At 39.5% G+C, this 18,755-nt stretch overlaps 1 protein-coding gene across 5 annotated transcripts in view; it reads right to left on the reverse strand.

Moving 5' to 3' along the window:
- Ttn (titin) overlaps nt 1-18,755 on the reverse strand; it is a 269,529-nt gene that overhangs the window by 101,749 nt on the left and 149,025 nt on the right. For 3 of the 5 annotated variants that reach the window (XM_052182766.1, XM_052182767.1, XM_052182765.1), the window contains 24 exons: nt 17,100-17,216; nt 15,761-15,829; nt 13,586-13,666; nt 12,653-12,727; nt 11,853-11,939; nt 11,416-11,480; nt 11,040-11,127; nt 10,413-10,460; nt 9,431-9,832; nt 9,050-9,328; nt 8,309-8,584; nt 7,641-7,780; nt 7,203-7,329; nt 6,852-7,115; nt 6,210-6,476; nt 5,832-6,095; nt 5,599-5,738; nt 5,334-5,460; nt 4,946-5,212; nt 4,547-4,813; nt 3,504-3,770; nt 3,273-3,412; nt 2,746-2,872; nt 1,813-1,955 (listed from right to left, as the gene is read on the reverse strand). In XM_052182766.1, coding sequence (XP_052038726.1) covers nt 1,813-1,955; nt 2,746-2,872; nt 3,273-3,412; nt 3,504-3,770; nt 4,547-4,813; nt 4,946-5,212; nt 5,334-5,460; nt 5,599-5,738; nt 5,832-6,095; nt 6,210-6,476; nt 6,852-7,115; nt 7,203-7,329; nt 7,641-7,780; nt 8,309-8,584; nt 9,050-9,328; nt 9,431-9,832; nt 10,413-10,460; nt 11,040-11,127; nt 11,416-11,480; nt 11,853-11,939; nt 12,653-12,727; nt 13,586-13,666; nt 15,761-15,829; nt 17,100-17,216 — 4,127 coding nt within the window. The remainder of the gene's footprint in view (nt 1-1,812; nt 1,956-2,745; nt 2,873-3,272; nt 3,413-3,503; nt 3,771-4,546; nt 4,814-4,945; nt 5,213-5,333; nt 5,461-5,598; nt 5,739-5,831; nt 6,096-6,209; nt 6,477-6,851; nt 7,116-7,202; nt 7,330-7,640; nt 7,781-8,308; nt 8,585-9,049; nt 9,329-9,430; nt 9,833-10,412; nt 10,461-11,039; nt 11,128-11,415; nt 11,481-11,852; nt 11,940-12,652; nt 12,728-13,585; nt 13,667-15,760; nt 15,830-17,099; nt 17,217-18,755) is intronic. The other 2 variants (XM_052182769.1, XM_052182768.1) reach the window with 1 other exon arrangement.

Here is an 18,755-nt window from a genome sequence, read left to right on the forward strand (position 1 = left end):
GATTGTACATGGTATTGATAAAGGGACTGAGTTTAACTGATAAGAACAAGTTTGTGCTAACAGACTTAATTTTAACAAATTCTATAAAATGTAATAAGTGAACGAGTAAATTTACATTTGTACCCAAATTCCATTCAAAAGAGACATTTAAGAGCTACAAGAACAAGTTCCTGAAAGGATTCCTATTTTGGGAGGTACAGGATGGATTAACATTCCTATGCCCAGGGGCACTGAGCAGCCCTCAGCCTCTAGGGGCTCCGCCCTTTCTAACCCTAGGAAAGAATTTAATGATAATAGATTTTCCCCCTTGAGTAACACAATTGCAAGATTTTTAGGAATGTTCATTCAAGTCTATATTTTAGTAGAGTTTTTGCATTAGAAAGGAGAATCACCTTTCTTTTCTTTTCTAGTAAAAAAACTTGTAATTTGACCCCCCTAATAAGAAAGTAACTATACAGGACTGGATAGGAAAAAAGATGTGTATATTAAAACAAGAAACTTGAGATAAACCCAGTCCTGGTTCAGTATTTAAAGACTGTTGTGTGGAAGTTTTCTGGTGTGTACTTCGATTCTCATGCTACGGTTGGAATGTTCTGCTGCCTTTTCTAGTTGATAACAGTGGAAACTAAAGGTCATAGCCCTTACCTACCACATGACTGTTATAGAGTTATGACTTCTTTTGGAGAATGCTAATTTTTAAAACTTGTTTTCAAACATCTACATGAGGCTCTAGTGCTCCAACTTCTTTGTGAGACTTAATCCCCTTCTGATGATTTCTGGTTTTGAGCCCTTAAAATCGGATTTGTATGGAAGTTTTACATATGGTCAGTATCATTTCTGGAATAGCAAGCAATGTGAACGCCACAGAACAATGAAATGTCCTGTATTTTTCTTTGTTTTATTTTAAGAATTCAAAATACATGGTGAATTACAATGGAAGCTAATTTGAGTATCACCTCTGCTGTACAGGGGTACATATTTAATTCCTGATCCTAACAGAACCCCAGAGGTACACACATAGGTCAATTGAAGGCAAATTTTAGGCAAATGGTAATCATTTTTAGGCAAATTGTATTTGGGTCTATTATATGTAATAAATGGCTCAGTTTTCAGTTTGGGGTTGAATATTGAGCCTCTGGAATGTTAGTAAAAGCTGAAGCAGTTTACCAAAAGTTCTCAAGAGTTTATTCATTTACACACAGGGTTTGGCCCTGTCCTTTCTCCCCAGTGAGGGCAGACCAGCTGCACTTTAAATAGTCCCCTTGCATTCCAGAATTTGCACAGCCCAAAGCACTTGAGTTTAAAAATAGCCTTGGAGAAAAGCTAGAAGAGAAAATCTGCTCAGAAGTTATCTCTCCAGTGCTATCAGTTGCCTGAAATGGAGTTCTAGTCTCCTCTCAGTCTACTTATATGCAGAACAGTAGATAGAACGGAAGGAGTCAGAAAAGTTACAAGGGCCCAGTTAGAAAGCCCCTTTGCTCCAGGCTGTGTTTTCGGCATGCCTACAAGCTGGCCTTAAGTCGAACATCTGCCTTATTTATTCTTGTCTCTGGAAAAACTACAACCTGATCGTTTTTTAAAATTATTGTCTCTAATTTAGGGGGAAAAAAAACCCAACCCTATCATTAGGCTAAACCTAACATAAATTTGAAAAACTCCACCTTACAGTTTCAGCAGCAGTCAAGTTAGAGGAAGGGAAAATGCAAGGACTGTGAAGGGAACCTTAGAAAGAACAAAGTGAAGTGAAGGGCAGGGAAAGCAGCACAGAGGGAAAGGCAGACCACCAGCCACGCCCTGCCACACCCAATTTACCTTATCATTAGGTTCCAGCTTCTTCCCTCTGAGGTACCATTCCACTGGGATATCCTCATAGGAGAGCTCGCAGTCAAAGGTGGCTGTTTCCCCTGCGGTCACTGTAACATCCTTTAGAGGCCTCAGCAGACCAATTACCCGTGCTTTTCGAGAGGAAAGAAAATGTCTTGTGTTATTCATTCTGGAATTTCCCCAAGGGTAAATAGATTTAGTTCTTCATTTCCATGGTTGTTTTCTTCAAGAAGGAAAGAGCCACAAGACTCGCTGCTGCTTTAGCTTCCATGTATGCGTGGCCCCGTGGTGCTGAGAAGGGGGAGCTGATAGCCAACGAGCTGGTATTTGTAGGAGCCCCTTCTTCAGATACACAAGGTCAGCAAGAAATCTGCGCTGCATCTGTCTCTCTGCCAGGCGTCAAGTTCCTCTTGCTACATAAGGTATGTGACCTCCAAAATAACTAAGGCTCTGATTGGGAGAGGCAAGGGGTCCTTGGCCCCACAGCCTGTTGGTGTCCATCAACCACTTTACACCTTCCAAAAATGGGAGCCTAACTTTTCTGCCTTCCTTCTCGAGTCAAAAATGCCCACACAGCAAAGGTCTTCCCCATGGGGCTACAGTTGGCTAGTCAGAGTGAAATGGTGTTTAAGAATTTTTAATTCTCAATTTTTATCGAATGTTTATCTATTTCGAATGAAAGGATTGCTAGAGAGGGAAAATGTGACTTGCTTAATTTGTTTTTGTTCAAATGACAAAGTCCCTGAAAATATCTAGACTTCAGCATCCAAAGGACTTTTATATGAGAAGGTCAAAAAGTAAATACAAGAAAGCCAGTTTTTGTACAAGAGTACCATTTTCTAATCCCAATTAATTTCACACGCATTCATTTTTAACGGCAACCTGGAGTTAGACTTTAACATACACACACATAATACTTACGTTTAACTCGGAGGTGGGCACTAGATTTGACATTGGCAGCTTGGAAATCTACCCCTCCAGTCTGGTCCAGGCGGCAGTTGTGTAAGATAAGGACATGGAGTTTGCCTTCTTCTTTAATTTCACATTCCTGTGCCAAAGAAGAGAAAGGTATTTCACAGTGAGTAATGCTGAGACCCTTTTCCCCCATAGGGATAGAATATGATCTATAAAAGGATGGTACAAATGAATGACGATACACACAACTTTATGTATGATATACTGGGTACTGCCAGGCAAACTACTTCTTTTAGCTACGTAATTAACTAGAAACATCATAGAATTCATATACTGTGCTGGATACAAATCAATCTAAAGGTGACCTTCCAAGTCCATTCACTGATCCCAACATCTCCCTTTTGCTACAGGTCATAACACATAGAACCTGACACGATGTTTCAAATGCCCTGCATACACTCTGACTTTTCGCCTGTTCTTTCCCATCTCACACTATCCCTCTTAAGTGCTGACAGGTTCAGAAATAGCCGTACAGGTGTTTGGAGCAGTGCCTCTCCCTTGAGTTTCCAGTTCGCATGGATATCATCTTCGGAGATCTCGGTTTCAAAGCGGGCCGTCTCTGTCTCCATCACCTCCACGCTGTACAGGGGTCGCACCAGTTTAATTTCCCGATCTGGAAAAATGAAGGGTCGTCATGTGTCATTGGTCTCTGGCAGAAATGACTTCCATGGCATCCAGGAGGAGACTCATGGAAATTTCCTCACCTTCAATGTCCAGCTTCCCGGAGGTCTGGTCTGTCCCACAGTCACAGGTATATTGGCCGATATCTGATTTCAAGGCTTTCTTAAGGATCAACATCCGCTTCTTGCCGTCAGCTTTAATGACAACATTTTTAGACGGCTTTATTTCCTTCCCGTCCTTAAACCATTTCACAGGTGCGTCTGCTTTGCTGATTTCACACTGAAGAATCACTTCATCCTTCTCCACACCTGTGTAATCTTGGAGCTTTCCTGTGAAGTATGGGTCACCCTCTGCAAGTAAAGGTTAAAGGGAGAACTGTCACACACCAGAAGAGCAGGATGGTTTATTGGCATCTCAGAGACTTCCAAGAATGCATTAAAATGGTACCAAATCATTCATCATTTGTTATCTTCAGTTTCTAAATGTTGGAAAGGTGTACAGGACTTAACATGATTCAAACTCATCTGCAGGATGTTTGGACTTTTTAAAAATAATTACCAATTGTGTGATATCTTTTAAGTTATTTGTCCAAAATTCCAAGTTCTTATTCATTCTTATTAGGTTTTTATGCATTTGGAAAATTTTCCTCTATCAGCAATTTGCCATAAGAGTGTCTATAGCTTGCAATGAGTATAGTTTGCCATGAGTGTGTGTGTGTGTGTGTATGTATATATATATATAATATGGCATAAACAGATTTTCTTATAGAAAGGAACAAGGAGAATAATAAGACTTACTATATTCTTTTTTCTTCTCTCTGTAGAAATTTGAAATCCTACTACTACTCAGATAATTTTGGTAAAGGAAGGAGAAAGTATTTATGCATGCTTATTTTACGTGACATGCCAGTTTTAATCTGATTTTTGCAATTTTGCAGGCCTAAGAGAATGATGAGCACCTTGCTTCTCTGTAGTTTTAGGTAAATGTATTTCAGAAACACACTTGACAACGCATGTGACGTTTTCTCAGGCACACTTTCATGCAGTATTACCCTCAGAAGACTATTTCACATGGCACACGCGCCACCCTTGTCTGCTGGATTCACAATGTCTTAAGAAATGCCTACCCAGCACGGTGAGTTTAGCTTCTGAGCTTATCCCCATGGCCTCCACTCTGATTTGGGAGGTGTCGTCAATATTCAGGTCTTTGAATGTGATCGAGTGCGTTTTCCCTTCATCGTGCATGGAGACCCGCTTGCTGGTGTGCAGGCGCTGGTCGTTCTTGAACCAGCTCACCGGGATGTTGTCATGGGACAGCTCTACAGTAAACACAGCATTTTCCCTTTCTTTGGCTGTCACATCCTTGAGTGGGGTCAGGAATTTGAGACGGATTCCTGTCAAAGAGAGGCCAACTCATTATTTCCACCACTTAACAAAGGAATGTAAAATTAAATGCAAAAAGAAAAAAAACATTATTCTATAGGCAGCCTATACGACGAGGACAACAACAACCACCACCAAACTACCTTCAATGATCAGCTTGCCACTTGTGCGTTTATCTTCAGCCTCAAACATGTATTTGGCTTCGTCTTCAAAAGCGGCCGACTTGATGACCAGTGAGTGTCTGGTGCCATCCTTGATGAGCTCAAATCTGTCATCACCGGTGATTTCCTGGGTTCCTTTCAGCCAGCGGAATGTTTTGGGCTCCCTGGACACCTCACACTCAAATTTAGCCTCATCTTTCTCAAAGACTTTGACGTCGCTCAGAGGGGTGATGAAAATGAGCGGCAGTTCTGAAAGAGAAGCCGGAGCCGACCACATCAGCGCATGCTCACTTTCACCCCCATCAGCTCTGGATCTTAGCAGGGAGCTTTTCACAGAAAATACTAAGAGGTGCCTCTGTGTGTGGCGTACCTTTCACTTTCAGGTTGGCTGCCGATTTAGCGTTGGCCGCCTGGAAGGATACCTCTCCGGTCATGTCCAGCCGACAGTTATACAGAACCAAGACGTGTTTCTTCCCATCCTCGATGATTTCACAATCCTATGAAGAGAGATCATATATGGTATTTACATATATGGGACTTCCTGCAAGCCACCAAGGAATTGTACTTTTGGAGGAGGGGGACCTGAAAAACAATTAACGCCCTCCTATCTGATCCGTTCTTCTGTGCTCACTTACAGGAGAAGCAGTCAAAGGCTCTCCCTTTAACTTCCACTGGCCATGGACATCAGGTTCAGACAGTTCAATTTCAAAGCGGGCGGTTTCACCCACAAACACTTCCACGCCGTACAGAGGTTTCTCCACTTTTATGAGCCGGGCTGAAAGTATACAAAGTTTTGTGAGTGGGACTGAGCTACATACATTGATTGCAGCCTCTGAGATGTACAGTTTTACATTTGGGGCTCACTCACCCTCCACAGTGACGTTGGCCTTGGTGGTGTCTGTGCCGCAGTCACACACATATTCCCCTTTGTCTTTAAGCTCTGCCTTCTTGATCTTTAAGATGCGGCGCAGGCCATCAGTCTTGACAGAATGTTTGGGCGAAGGCACGATCTCTTCCCCGTCTTTGAACCATTTGACCGGCACATCTTTACTCACTTCACACTTGAGGATGATCTCATCCTTCTCCACGCCAGTCTTGTCGTGTAATTTCACGGTGAAGTAGGGATCAGCCTCTGCCAGAGACACGGGTCGAATCATCAGAGAAAAATGTGGGGACTGAAGACTATCAAATACTCTAGGACTGGACATAGAGAATTGCTACCCGTTCGGAGGCTGGTCCCACTTACCCAAGACCTTCAGATTGGCTGTAGAGCTGAGGTTCTTCACTTGAGCTTTGATCTGTGAGATATCATCCAGTGTTGTCTCCCTTATTTCCAGTTTATAAGTCTTCCCCTCGGAAGACATGAGCACCGTCCTGGTTGTGTGCAGCTTGACATCATTTTTGAACCAGACCACGTGCATTTTTTCGTGTGAGAGCTCACAGACAAAAGTTGCTGTTTGGCCTTCTTTTACTGTTTGGTCTTCCAGAGGTGATATGAACTTCAGTCTTATGCCTACAGGGCAAGCAGGTAACATATTCAGGAATGCAGGTCACTTACACAAAGAGCCAGCTCTACTATGTGGGGTTAAATGTGACTCATGAGCCCTTTAGTTGTTTGTTTGAGATGGGATTATTCTTCATTTTAAAAGTTAAATGTTCTGTTTGGGATGTATGGTTTAGTGTGTGTGTGTGTATGTGTGTGTGTGTGTGTGTGTATGTATGTATGTGTGTGTGTGTGTGTGTGAGTGAGCGTATGTCTTCTATAACAATGGGAAGGTTATAGTGGACATTTGACACTGCTGCTAGGCATCCTGTGTTAATCAGGAAATATAAGTAAGGACACCTACACACCGAACAGAACATTCAGAGGTCATCAGTGGACTGTTACCTGTCACAAATAGTTGTGCCGATGTCTTCTTGCCTTCTACCTCTGCAGTATAGACCCCTTCATCATCAAACTGAGAGTCGTTGATAACAAGAATGTGTTTCTTTCCATCAGCAATAATATCAAATTTGTCAGATGCCTTGATTATATCAGGCCCTTTAGACCATATGACATTTGCCTCTCTGGTGAGGACACATTCAAACCGAGCCTGTCTCTTCTCTGGGACAGTCACATCCTTCAGGGGCACAGCAAAGTCAAGCTCGATTTCTGAAAACAGTGAAAAAATAAATAAATAAGGTGTTTCAGATGCAGAGAGAGAGGGGAGCCCACTCCGAGGGTTTTAAAGCCCCAGACCTTTGACTGTCAGAATGGCAGTTGTGACCGCATTGCAAGCCTGGTAGAGGACTTCACCAGCTTGGTCCAGTTTTACTTTGTGCAAAGTTAAGAAGCGCTTTCCGCCTTCAGCTTTGATCTCGCAAGTCTGAAAGAAACAAAATGGCCACTTTCATTACTATTTACATGACATGAATTCCCTAGAGAATATTTCTGATTTCTATCAAGTGTTAAACAATATATAATACACCAAGAAACAAATAAGGGAAGCTTGGACGTTAGAATAGTTTACCAAATTCTATCCAAGTTGTCCACAAAGAAGGCAGTAAATAATTTCCCTCCTTTGAGAGTTTAAAAACCCACATGTGCTGTTATTAAGTGAAGCCTGCACATTAAACTTAAACAAGACAAGCGAATTTATGATTTCCCGTGACTGGTAACTTAATGGACGACACTCACAGGCGAGGGCCGCAGGAGCTCCCCCTTCAGCTTCCACTCCCCAGGAATGTCCTCCTCTGAGATTTCTGCCTCAAAGCTTGCGCTTTCCTTCTCATAAATGGTGACATCTTCAATTGGTTTAAGCAGCTCGACATCGCGCTCTGTATCAGAGATAAAGCAACACAATGCTTTAGATGATTTAGCCATATGCCACATTTTTAAATTAAGGATTTCATAATGTGTATATTGTGTGTTGGGCCCATCCATCCCCTCCAGTTCTTGTTTTACCCTCTCGTTTTGCTCCCAACATCCTGGGATCATGATTTATTTATTTTTATTTTTTTAACTTATTATGTGTAAGTACACTGTAGCTGTCGTTGGACACCCAGAAGAGGGCATCAGATCTCATTACGGATGGTTGTGAGCCACCATGTGGTTGCTGGGATTTGAATTCAGGACCTTTGGAAAAGCAGTCAGTGCTCTTAACTGCTGAGCCATCTCTCCAGCCCCCAGTGATCACTCTTTTAAAAGAGAAACAGAACTATTACTACTGAGTCTGCCTAGTGCCGCCTCTCTGTACCTGGGTGTAGGTTCATCTACTATTTCATTTTTGTATTTTTTTGGCGTGTTATTTTGCTTTATGCACACATAAAATTGATCTGGAAGAGTAACAGGTAAGATTCCTATACCTCCAAGTGTCAGCTTTGCCGGGTATCTTTTCCCTTCAATTTCCACTGCATACTCGTCAATATCTTCTGGCATAGCATTCTTAACCTTGAGGATGAGATGGTTCCCATCTTTCAGTATCTCAGTCTTGTCATTTGGTTCCAAGGGGATCTCGTCGTAGCCTTTGAACCATTTGATGTTTGGCGTGTCCTTGGCTATGTCACAGGTGAAAACAGCTGTCCCCTTTGGCTTCACGTGCTGATCTCGGATAGGTTTTACCAGCCATTCTCTAATGATTTCTGTTGGAGACAAAGTGAGAGTAGAATGAGTCCTTCAGGAGATTTTAAAAATAGGAAAAATTCATGAAACTGGATGTAATTCTTATATACTATGCTGATAACCCGCCTTTAAGATAAGGTATCAATGAGACTTCTGGTCTTCAGACATTGAGAATTAGTTGTTCTATTTGCTTACATTAAAAAGAACAATTTCCTAGCTACATGAATATATGTATATATGTATATATGTGCATATATGCGTACATATTGGTGTATATATATATACATAGTAAGTTAGTTCTTATATATAATATATAGAGACATATACATAAATATGCACATATATACATACATATATGTATGTATATGTTATACATATATATTCTGTAGTGTCTCTAGTAGATGCAGGTCTCACTTTGTTGCCTATACTGGTCTCAGGTTCATCGGCTCAAGCAACCCTGTCCCCTCAGCCTCACATGTACTCACCTACTACTTTTACACAGGAAGAACATTCCAGGTTGTTGGCATTTTCCACAGTCACGGTGTATGTTCCGGCATCAGTGTCATCTGCGTCATTGATGGTCAGGGCCCGCATCAGGCCAATGACACCAGGCACAATCCTGCCAGGTTTCTCCACCACGATCTTACCATCCTTCCTCCAGACCACATCACGCTCTTTGTTCAACTCACAGCTCAGGTACAATGGCTGCCCCTTGACCACCGTGACCTCCTCCTCCAGCGTTTTCACGAAGCGCACAGGGAGTTCTGTGGAGAATTTCAACCAGATTTAATGTTTGCAATGAGTGTTGCTACTGGGGTCTCTTGCACAAAGCTTAGAAACAGATCGTGTGCAGGACTGAAAGTTACCTTCTACGATGAGCTTAGCAGTGGAGGTCTTCTCTTTATTTCCCAAGCGCAGCACGCAGGTGTATTCACCGGCATCAGAAAGCTGAACGTCGATGATGTGCAGTTTCCTGTCCTTGCCATCTGCAATGAATCTGTGCTTTGGGCTTTCGCGGATGTTGCTGCCGTCCTTCATCCAGGTTGTAATGGCAGTGGACGGAGAGACCAAACATTCGAAGATGGCAGAAGAGCCCACAGACTCGGCCTCCGTCAGAACGATGTCTTTGATTTCTTTCACGAATTTCAGTGGCACGGCTTTCAGTTGATAGGTGAACGGGGCTTCATCCGGAGGTTTCTCTCCACCGCTTCCTGGTCTGAGCTTTTTCCTTTCAGCTTCTATTGGCGAAGGAGTCTTTTTGGCTACACCTAATTCAAAGCAAAGAAGTGGAGAGTTAACTGGGCATCTCCAGAGTCATCACAAAGTCAAGGTAAAGTGATAAGGTAGGAATAGAGAAATAAAATCAGGCTGGAGAGAGGCTCAGCAGTTAAGAGCACTGACTACTCTTCAGAGGTCCTGAGTTCAAATCCCAGCAATGGGATCTAATGCCCTTTTCTGGTGTGTCTGAAGAGAGGAAGTGTATGTAGTCACAATAAACAAACAAACAAACAAATAAATAAATAACTTGTCAATTGGAAACAGACATGAAGATGAAAAGATCCTAAAAATAACAGGCACATTTCATTTTCTCAACTTTCAGTTCTGTGTATAAAATAGCCAGATTAATGTACAATTAACACACACACATATACATATGTATATGAATGAAAAATCAAGAAACGAATTCATGACCAACTTTGTTCTTTTTATAGTATCTACTTGAATAATACTCGTAGCAATGTCAGAAATAAAGAATATTATAGAATTTGAAAATATTTCCCTTGAATGTAAAATCTTGGAATTCACAAGGCAAAATGCTATCATGGGTCTGAGGGGCGTGAAACTCACCTTTGATGGGGCCTTTCGGCTTGGCGGCCTCATCCTTAGGTTTGGCTTCTGCAATTAAAAAGATTGACATTTGTATGATTTTCATACTTATCAGTTAGCCATCTGGGATGAGTCATGTCCTTTGTTATAAATATTAAAATATAAAGAGAGACCAGTTTCACTTATGGAAAATAAATGATACTGAAGAGTTCAAACATCAGGAGTTAGGCTCTTAGGTTTGTGCCTAGTTTCATTAAATATATTCACAAAATTATGAAACCAGCAGTATTTATTTGTAAAACTTGTATCATCTCAATATTCAGTAGTTTTTTAGTGTCACTATAGGGCACAAGGGTATGATTTGTTCCGTGGGATTTCCATTTATGTTTCATGAGAGTTTGTCTCCTAGAGTTTCATCACCACCAAACACCCATTAGTTAATCTCAAAAGAATATGTAAGAAATGCCTTGCGGGACTGCAGAACACAACGCACCATTTGTATCCACTGGGTGACATATTAGCTGGAGTCTATCAGATGAAAATGTAACAGTTTAATCATACAGCTCAGGACTTGACAGGATGCTCGGAATGTAATCCATTGTGAAGCAATCCATACAGTTAGCAAAAAAAGAACTGCAGGATCCATACCTGCTTTCTTTCCAACCACAGGCGCTGTCACCGGGGCGGCGATGGGGGTGGGGGTGGGCTCAATGGGCGGAGCTTTTATGGTTTTCACCTCTGTGGAGAGAAGATGCCCACTGTATTAAGGCAGCTGCTTGTCACCTCACATGACAACTATGCTTGGTGGCCTATTGGTCTTTCATGATGTAATGTTGAGATCTCCAAAAACCTGGTTTTTCTGAGAGTACTAAGCATATTGAGATATCAGAAATCATTTGAAGCACAATGATTTTCATGTTTTTGTTTAATATATATCACTTTATTCTAAAAAAACTTTGACTTTTTTTCATTTGCTACATGTCAATTATGTGGAGCTTGAAAAACATTCGCCTTAAGAATCAGCTTCTTTACCTGGCTCAGGCTTTGGCTCAGGTCCAGGGAGAGGTATTGCTGGCTTAATTTCAGGAACTAAAACAATTCACAGAAATAATCAGGTTATCACAATTCTTTGTAAGTTTTTCACAAAGTCAGAACTATAACTAAGCAAATTTAACATACATGAGGATATTAGTATTTATACATATGTGGTTATCAAAATATACATTCATATATGGTTATCAACAAAATATTAAAAAAATATAGGAAGAATTGGATTGGATTGGAGTCGTTATTCATCTCATTACTCAAGCCTAGTAACTTATTTAACAAGTCTGTGATTATTAGCAAATTGCACAGGAAAGTGAGGAAGACAGGATGCCTGTAATGTCTGGCCAGGATGTCAGGATAATGATCCTGGGATGCACTCTTAGAGACAACCAAGAACGTGTCGGAGAATCATACCTTTGGTTGGTTCTGGAACTTTCCTTTCCTTTGGTGTGGGCTCTGGAGGAGCTTCTACTTCAACAGCTTTTGGAGGTGGTGGTGGCTCTTTAGGGAAAGAAGGTCGTTGTCTAGTGTTAATTCAGAAAGCAGGCTACCTGAAAACCCTCACTAAAGCTCTCATAGAATTCTCAAAAACTCTAGTGATGGCTTTTATGCAAATCATTTTATAGACTGGTTTCTATTTTTTCTCACGATTGCGCTTCCATTTTTTTTTTCATTCTTTCATCTACTTGGTTCCAACTTCTGATATCTCTCCCCTCCTAAACTAGATCTACCACAGTCTTAGCAGCCTTTGACAGTAGGCAAATGGTAGATGTCAATCCACTTGAGAACTCCCAGATTTAGGAAGCATTGCTAAAACTCTCTCATGAATTTATTCCATAGCCAGCTAGATGATTCCAGCCATTCTCATGGAGAGAACTTATATAGCAGAGCAATAAATAATAATAATAACCACAGTAGTAGTAGTAATAATAAATATATGGAGAAATTCATGAATGGATCTGGAAATTATTAATACTGATAACAGATCCTATACTTGTGCTTAGCCAAAAGACCAAAAAGTGTTTGCATTTGGGAAGTACTGTAAAATATCCAAACATAAAGCAGACAATGGAACACATACAATACAGACAGATGAAATATGAAGCTATGTTGATGTTGAACTTTAATTACGTTTACAAAATAAACCTTTTGTTAACTGTCCACTTTGATGAAAGAGAATTTCATAAATTGTCATTTATGAAAATGATTCCTACCTTCTGGTTTTTTAACTTTTTCTACTTTTTTAGGTTCTACTTTAGGTTCTTCTTCTTCGGGTCTCTTTCTTAGAACTTCAAAGACAAAAAGGTTTATATGTAAACCAAGATGAGCGAATGAAGATGTTGAATAAGCGTAATGAACACAGATGGTATGCAAGCAAGGGCAGTGAAAGACATGCAGCTAGCACATGGATTAGCATGTACTGAGAAATGCCTTCATCCCCACAATCCCCCAAACAACATTTGTTATGTTAATTCATACAGACTTAGAAACACTTTATATCTCTCTAGATTCTATGCCTAGAGACAACTCTGGGGAAAAACTGGTTCAAATAAAAAAAAATATTTGAATAGCAACAAATTCTAATTAAATGATTTATTGACAACTACTTGAATTAAAAGTAGTTTAAGTGCAGAAATCAGAATGAAGCTTAGAGATCAATAACTGTACATGAAAGAAGGTTAGAATTTTATTTTTGTGAGTATTTTACATCTAATTTTTCATATTTAGTAGAGAAGATGTTTAGTTTTATAAAAAGTATTATTGTTTGCGGTGATCTTGTGTTATACTGAAATTGAGTATATTTAGGCTTAAGTAGTTGCATATACAGTATTTTAAAAGTTGAGTATATTTTATTTCACCATTTGGTTATGAAAAATGATACCCATGGTCATTGTTGTTAGAATATTATCAGTTTAGTTGTATCTGTTAACATCAATTTCAAAATAATATGAATGCTCACAAAATAGCTACTGCTTCTCTAAAAAGATTCAGAAATAATATTCTTTAATTGTTAGTGGAACTACATTCGAGTTTTGATGAAGAATCTAACTAAAATAAAATCAAGGGCAGATGTATTTTGTGAGCTTTCAGGGTGAGTCCATTTTTCGAGCTGTTGAAAGTTGACATCTGGTAGAGAAGTACTGTACCGCTTTTCAGCACCACCTCCTCCTTTGGCTGAGGCTTAGGTTCAGGAAGTAATTTGCGAACTTTCTTTTCAGCTGTGGGCACTTAAAAGGATATGATTTCAAATTTGGTGTGAATTCATATTAAAAAATGGAATTTCAACAAAAAATGACTCTACTCAAACCAGTTAACTAGAGTGTGTCAAGGAACCATTTCTGCTGCACACACATTTACAGAATTCAAAAGCAGATCATAGACTTGAAGTTCTTTCTTCCTCAAACATCTATCCCATCTCACGAGGGTTCAGTCACACTGACTGCAAATCTGTTTTAGTGAGTTTAGAATCTGCTGGTCTGTAATGGTTTTACCAATCTTTCCTCAGAATGCAAGGGTTCTCAGTGGCATCCTTGCTGCAGTCTGGAGCTGTTTTAATTGTGCACATTGGCCTTGTCTCCTGAGTGACACACACACCAGGATGCAGGCAGAGATTCCTGCCACTGTGCCATCTACTCCACTGATGGGAACAGAAAACCATAGCACGTGCTGTGAACCTTGATACTGAGGAAAGACTGGATTTCTCTTTTTGAACATTTCTCTTTTAAAAAAAATAAACACAAAAATTATAGAAGTCTGATTTCAAAGCCAGTATCAGAAGCTAAATTATTCAGTAATTCCAATAATATTTTTGAACCTAAATGAGCAAGGAATTATAGATGTCTTCTTGTTTCTACAGCAAACACTATGATGCTATGTTGTAGAGCAATCTTCATACAAAGATGATTCCAAAACAGAACTCAGTGACCCCTGAACCACTTTGAAGCTATTCCTGTTGATACACAGTTTTGTTCAATCACAATTAATTTGGATTTCTTAGATATTGTTATAAAATTTCCTATTTGGTGCCCTTAAGCAGTTCATTGACTTTGTTTTAATGTGATGAAGATCATTCTGCTTAAATTTTACCTCAAAGATATAAGCATAAAGAGTCAAATGCATATTTCATTAAAATAATCATGTTTTATAATGCTAAATGTTTGAAGTAAAATTTGCAGCTGAACAGTCACAAATTTTTGATAAATTACATTGATCTTTATTACTATTTGTGAATTATCAGTGTTTTTAATGGAAAATTATTGAACCTATATAATAATGTAAGTTGAAATGGCAAAACATAAATTTCTTTACTTATACAATGCATATAATGAAAGTATATTAATGCTTTTTCATATCATTTTAAGTTTATTTTTAAGATGTTGATTTTTGAAACTCAGACATTATTGTGGCTATTGTTCTTAAAAAACTTTATATTAATACATACTAATTTAATCCTTAATAATTTCTAAATTTAATCCCTTTATAGTTTAATTGACCAAGATTATTTAGAAACTCCCTTTTATGAATCATGAAATATATGTTCATATGGGTGATTATTATAAAATTTTGGACTGGGTTATATGATTACTGTAGCAGAGCTCTGACATCCACTGAACTTATTAGAGACATTATTTATTCTGAACTGATATTTTCTAGATTTATATGATCTTATTTGTCTGTATAGGTTAATTAGATAGGGAAAAAGCCATTCAAAGGAAAATTGCTTTGAAAAACAACCTACAATGATGGTATTTCCCTAAAACTCTGGGCACCTGCAAAGCTGCCTCAAGTTAGTGAGAAGAAAGCAGGCAGAAGTCAGAGGCAATGGGAATCCCCAGTAATTGTCCAATAGTTTCGCCCTGGCATACCCGGGAGAAAATGATTTGCAACATTTTTCACACAGATGAAAATGCTGATGTCCAAGCAAACCCCCAAAAGCTTACTACTGTTCAGCATTTTGACCTAAGATGTCTCCTGATATCAATTTCATGTAACTAGTAGAGTTTGCTATTATTTAGCTAAAAAAATGTAAGTAGACATGGAAATGTAAGACATAGATCAACAGTATACGTCCATATGATATATGAAATCGATGGGAGACATAGGAAGCACCAATGCTTGTGAGCTGGGACCACCAAAGCCACGGAAGTACAAGAAATGAATGAAACTATTCTACTTCCCCATCATTAAGAGAAAGAGGGGGAGTTGAAAGAACGCCCTATGTTTGTTCGCGGCACAAAGAGAGCATGGAGTCAGATGGCATGGAGTCAGACGGAGAGACGACCGTGAGACCTTGCACGTGGCTCAGCCAGCCTGTGAGATACCTTTTAGTGGTGCAGGCTCCACTTTTTCCACAACCTCGGGTTTTTCAGGAACTTTCTTCTTTGAAACAGCTTTAAAGAATTTTAAAGCATATAGTTTCATTATTTGTATACTAAATCTGAAGCAAACAATTATTATTCCTTAACCACAAGAATCAAAGCCAAGCTTCTCTTATAACCAGAAAGCATTAATAACAGCCAAGAACAGCCACTAAAGAACATTCAGAAGCCACAAGGCAGGGGAATAAAGTGCAGTTTTGTTCCATGGTTGGATTGTATATAATGACCAGTCAAGAAAGAAAAAGATTTCTAATCTTCACAGAGCACATTTTACACCATGGGTCCTGTATTTCAAATATGTGTGTCCACAATGCATCAATCAACATTCAGCGGAGCCTGTTTCCTTTTTCACTTAAAACCCAAGAAGGAAAAAAAATCCAAGAAGGTTTGAACAGGGCAAGAATCACCCTAAGTATCTCTAGAAGAGTCTGACTCTGTGCATGTATAAACACTTATGAGAATTCCTTATATAAGATTATACCTGAGCATTTCAGATTGGGAAACATAACACTGAAAACAAGATAGCTTTGAAAATAAAAATATTTAAAAAAAATAAAATCATTGCATGTATATCACATAAAACATATGATCAGAAAATGAGCCTTTGAGATTCAAGATATTAAAGAATAGTGTCTTGATTCAAAGGAAACTAATGCAGAAAGAATGAACTGCGATAAAGAGGTGCTATATATCAAATGTGTTAAGAACACATGTCCCAGCTACCCTGAGGACCATATAGACCATGACTGGCTTTCTATTAGGCTTAAAATAAAGGCGGGAGAGCAGCAGTAATGAGGCGCTCATACTTTTCATGGTCTATGTACACACCAGCTATTGGATAGCACAACGATGCTACTTAAATTTCAAAGAGCATGCAGTTACTTAAGAACCAAGTTTTGATTTCTACATAAACTTATTCACTGTAATGTTAAAAATATCTTTCAAAGCTCCTTAGACATTCCACATGCTTATGACCAAGATATGCATAGCAATCAGGCTTTGAAATAAAAAGCCTTCCTCCCCATTCCACAAGGAAAGTTAGTCAGGTACCCCCTGCATTCAGATGCCAAGGATGCGGCTTGCGGGATGTCTGACACTGGGGCAGCAGGCATGGCTTCAGAACATGCCCAGGGCCCCAGGGGCAGTGTAAAGACATCTCTACAGCTCCCACAGCATGGCCAACTGAGCACAGGCACTCCCAGCCATGATGCATTGCTTGAAAACAGCATTTCCACAGACATTTGAAGCAGGTTACCAAGGCAACGGAGGTGGCACTTTGTACCTTTAAGTTGGAATATTTTCTCCTTCACATCTTCCTTAGGTGGAGAAGGAGCAGGTGCTGGGGGTCTTGGTTTGAGTTTTGGTTTCTCGATGATAACCTTCTTTTCAGGTTCAGGTTCTTGAAAGAGTATTAGAAAGAGGGTTAGTTCAAGCAAATGTTAATTAGAATGTGTATATACAGTATATGTGATTGAAACATATGTATAACATAAAAAGTATATTTTTTACATAAAACACAAAATAACATTGTATACATAGGTGATGACATATATAACAAGAAATTAACAAAAACATACAGATGAACTACATTTACACTAGATTGAAGACATATAACAGACAACATAAGAAGAGATGCACACACAAAGAATTTCTTACATACAGATGGGAAGACTTACTATACATATAGGACAACACAAGTCATATACACGTCAAGAAGAAGAAGATGAAGAAGAAACAAGTCTGATGATGAAGATTTAAGTCCAGCTAACTGGGTACCTTGTACTGGGATTTCTTCCGGCTGTGCTTCCAGTTCTGGTTCTTCAGGTTGAATAAACTTTTCAATTTCACGTTCTTTAAAGAATGTTAACAAAGGATATAAGATCGTAACACAAAGGTGTTCACACAGACACACAAAAAATTAACATAAATGCAGAGAGTCACAAAACAAAACATACAACCCATGCAAAGTGATTGCTGCAAAAGAGGGGAGATTTCCATTTTCTTTTTCTATTGGTGGTGTTGGGCATTGAGCCAGTGTCTGTCTCTCCTCTCCTCTCCTCTCCTCTCCTCTCCTCCCCTCCTGTCCCCTCCCATCCCGTCCGTCCCCTCCCATCCCATCCCCTCCCCTCCCTTCCTCTCCCTCCTCCTCTCTCCTTTCCTTTTTTTTTTTTTTAAAGACCAGGTCTTACCAGGTAGATCAGGCTGACCTCCAACTAACAGAGACTCACCTGCCCCTCCCTTTTGAATGCTGGGATTGAAGGCAGGTGCCAGTAGCTTAGGGTTTTACTTATGATGGGGAATCATTCTTACTACTGAGCTACATCCCAGCCTCCAGATGTTAATTTTCTTACACTTGAACTTTCTGTTCATGACCAGTCTGGTATTATGTTGATGGTAGATGAGCTGACTTGAAACTCCCGACTGGCAATCAGTTGGGGATCCAAAGTCATTTCTCAAACTCTGCGTCAGTAAGCTGAACTTTAGGATTGTTAGTTTTCATCTAGACACTAACCAAACTAACTGACCAAAAAAGGTAGTCAGACATGTGCAGGGATGCTCCTGTTTACGATTTAAACATTAATGTCATCCTACAGGTTTCTTTGCATCATTAAGAAAAGTTCCCAGGATGTGAAAGACAGACGTTTATATATGTGTATACCTTCAACAGGGGGCGTCTCTTTTCTACCAATGGAAATGGTTGCTTTCTCTTCATAGATTATCTCCTCAGGAGTCTCTTCCACTTAAAAACAGTTACAGTGTTTTAGGCTGTAATTCATACTAGAACCCTATAACCACTATGTTATATCCTACAACACATTATTCAGCTATCTTAAAATACCAATAGTGTCAACAAATGTGGCTGACGACAGATAAATATACAAGATCCACCATTAACTAAGGCAAAAAGATGAAGCTGTTGTCATCTTCCCAAGATGTA

The sequence above is a fragment of the Apodemus sylvaticus genome, chromosome 5 (genome assembly GCF_947179515.1).
Source record: "Apodemus sylvaticus chromosome 5, mApoSyl1.1, whole genome shotgun sequence".
NCBI lineage: Eukaryota > Metazoa > Chordata > Mammalia > Rodentia > Muridae > Apodemus > Apodemus sylvaticus.